Source organism: Rhipicephalus sanguineus, unplaced genomic scaffold (assembly GCF_013339695.2).
Source record: "Rhipicephalus sanguineus isolate Rsan-2018 unplaced genomic scaffold, BIME_Rsan_1.4 Seq754, whole genome shotgun sequence".
Lineage (NCBI taxonomy): Eukaryota > Metazoa > Arthropoda > Arachnida > Ixodida > Ixodidae > Rhipicephalus > Rhipicephalus sanguineus.
In genome coordinates, this window is record NW_023615913.1 from 36,731 (window position 1) to 40,001 (window position 3,271).

Sequence of the window (3,271 nt, forward strand, 5' to 3'; positions counted from 1 at the left end):
TGACGTTCACATTGAAAAATTCGACGATTAAGGAGTAACGGGGCGTTAAACGATTTCTGAAAGCGGAAGGTGTTAAACCGGCCACCATTCATCGCCTGGGATTTCCATGTGTTAGTGTTCCTGGAAAAAAAAAGAAAAAAACACCTGAGAGGGAAGCGCTTCACCTAGAACGACGAACTGAAGGATGCCGTGAAGGACTGGGTCTCGTCACGGCCACAGGATTTCTGGGAACAAGGGATCATTCGGCTCGTTCATCAATGGGATCGTTGTGATCAGGAACATAGTGCATACTTTGAATAAATTCTTCATTTATACCCACAGCGTCGTTTCGTACCTTGTCGTTTGAACACCCCTTGTATATGAGTTGAAATCATTGTTTCGCTGGAAATAAATACAATTTGAAAAATTGACTTGCTTTTTGAGACGGGCTCCAAAAGCAATGAGGTTGGGGGCGTATTGTTTTGGTGTTGCTTCATCAGGGAATGTGTGCGTGCCGTCGCGACATTCCTAATGCGCCCTCGTGTCACGTAAATCACGCAACAGAGAACGTATTGCATTCTCAAAAATGTTGTTGACTAATTTATATCCCTGTTAAGCTCCGCGCGACTTGATCGAAGGCTGCGTAACAAAGCTTGCGACGGGTGGCGCCTTGCTTTCGTTACAAAAAAGAGGTACGCTTAAGAAATCTGCGCAAATAATGAGGACTTTCGTGTCGCGGGCCCGTAGGAATGCGGCCACCAGCGAATCGATTCAGTTAGATTTCCCGCAAGTCTGGTCGTGCTATTGTAAAGAACACATCGTGCGCTGCGCGGGAGACGACATCTAACGCACGGAGAAGCAAATGTTCCCACTCCTCGCGCGCGGCGTCAGCGCTAATTTCGTTCGTTAAAGAGAGTCGAGTCGGCGATCGAGCAGCAGTTACGTTGCTGGAACTCCCGTGGTGGTTCTTTTTTACTGCACGAAGAACGCGCAGTAAAACGCCTCACGAGCCGGATTGGTTGGAATGCGAGACGAGAAGCCGGAGAAGGCACGACAGCGCGCGAAAGAATCCCTCATCGGCGGCTGTGCAGCGGATGGCCGAAATTTTACCTCTCCTCCTCGCCACCGCGCCTCCTCCCCCCGTTAGAGAGCAAGTGAGAAAGAAAGATGGAGGGCTTGTTTCCGGTCATAAAGCTTCCGGTGTTCGCAGCGCCACCCGGTGCCAAAAACCCGTGTCATATTCGCGGGAGAGAATGAACGAGGGAGAACGAAAAGAAAAACCAAATTTTTCGGGGGGTGCTCGCGGCGGCTGCCCCAGCGACGACGAAGATGTTGTCACCGGAATGGGCCATGTTGTGCTAACTAGCATCTAGTGCGCGTCGAGTGCACCGAACTGCGCGACCGAGCAGCGAACGTCGACGATACAGCGCACCCGCCGAGTGACGGACTGACGGAGGCCGAACGGCAGCGGCAAAACAAAACCGCTCTGCCCGGGCTGTGACACGGCATGCCGGCCGAACTACACCGCCGCTCTGCAGCGAGACTCCCGAGGTAGGCGAGGAATCCATCTTTGCCCTCTGTGTTTGTGTGTGCGGCCGCGGAACCCGCACGACACTCGGGAAGGAAGCGATTCGGCGTCGACGCGCTCGGCCAGCCGCCGATCTTCGCGGGTGACATTTGCGAATTGGCGTTCAGCGGCGCGACGTATGCGCCCTATCAATCAACCGCTCGTCGCCGGCGAAGTCTTGGTGGCCTCCTCGCTACGTTCGGACGACACCGAAGACCCCAGGGACCGCGAAACACGAAGGAGGTGCGACGCCGACGAGCACCACGTGTGCGCAGCGCTGGCGAACGGGCAGCAGCAACACCCTGGCGCTATGTACGCGCAGAATGGCGATGCCCTAGACGGCGGCGGTCTGGCCCAGCCATTGCTCGGCGCTCCGTTGAAGAGACGACGCAGCGAGGACGGCGAGCGCGTCAAGAGGGCTCGCGGTCCCGACTTCCTGCGCGGCTGCGAATCCGACGGAGACCTGCCGAGCAGCGGCGCGCAGTCGACCGCCCAGCACCATCACCACCACCACCATCATCACAAAAAGGCGGCGACGGCGCCGACCGGTGCTGCCGACGAGCACCATCAACCGAACAGCGGAGATGTCCACGGCGTCTGCACGCTCGAGGAAGGCTCGCTGAAACTCAAGATCTCGTTGCACCGGCCGCACGCTGTCACACCTGATGGCTTATCGCCGATACCAACGGGCAAGCCCCCCAGCGGTGATAAGGCGGCGCATGCAAGCAGCCGCTCGCAGAGCCCTCTGGCCAAGTCCGATGAGGGCACGACAGTTTTCAACACACATTCCCCGACAGCCCTACCCGTCTCGGACAATGCCGGCAGTGCAGTGCAAAAGGCGGAAGCAGTGTGCCCAGTAGTAGACTCTGACTGTGACCCAAAGCATGATGTCTTCGCATTGCCTCCCAGTCCCGTTTCTCCACTCGTAGTTCGAAAGGTGGAGCTTCCTAAGGCGCCTTCGCCTCAGGAGGTAGCCTCAAGTTTAACCAAAGATTCGCCCATCACCGATACATACGATACCTCAGCCGCTGCTCTGGACCATGCGATCCAGGTGGACAAGCAGGCAATATGCGGTGGCCTGCAACTCAGGAGCGCTTTACACAAACCTGCATCCAACACTGCCAGTTCAACCGCAACTGCATGTCATTCGAACACTGACCTTTTACCGAGTGGCAATCATGCAATCTCCAAAGAGCTTTCGCTTACGATGGACACTTGTGCGCGTGAATGCAACTCAGCGGGAGGCCGTTCTCGTAAGAGCACCAATCCTGGTCACTACGTAGCCTACCAAGCACCGCGCAACCGAAGGCGACTCATTCAGGACACTTCGAAGCTGAGAGGCAAGATGAGGAGCCCCATAGAATTTCCCGCAATACAACCTCTCGAGAGCAGAAAATCTCCGCAGAGCTTCCACCACGTGAACATGTCTGTTGGTCAGAATGGCGGCAGAGGCTTTGTCAACCACAACTCAATCTTGGACCACCCGAGCGTGCATGCGAGAATGTTCCCTCCTCCGGGAGCGTCACCTGCCAGGCTAGCTTCGCTGCTCACATCGAACAAGCCGCAAGGACTCTCCGCAGCTAAGCAGTCTGCAGTGCATGGCAAAGCAGGTACGTCATCGGATGTGCATCAGCCACTGGACCTCTCTAAGGCTGTAACCAAGCCCACAGTGCCCAAGAATGCCTGCTCAGCTCAAACTACAGGAGGAAACTACGTTCCACCCAT

General features: G+C 56.1%; 1 protein-coding gene across 1 annotated transcript; it reads left to right on the top strand.

Moving 5' to 3' along the window:
* Nucleotides 1–1,207: 1,207 nt before the first annotated feature.
* Nucleotides 1,208–3,266, top strand: LOC119378265 (uncharacterized; the record flags this gene model as incomplete). Its single annotated transcript, XM_037647453.2, has 1 exon — nucleotides 1,208–3,266. A coding segment is annotated over exon 1 (1,581 nt), but the record flags the coding sequence as incomplete, so codon positions are not given.
* Nucleotides 3,267–3,271: the final 5 nt, after the last annotated feature.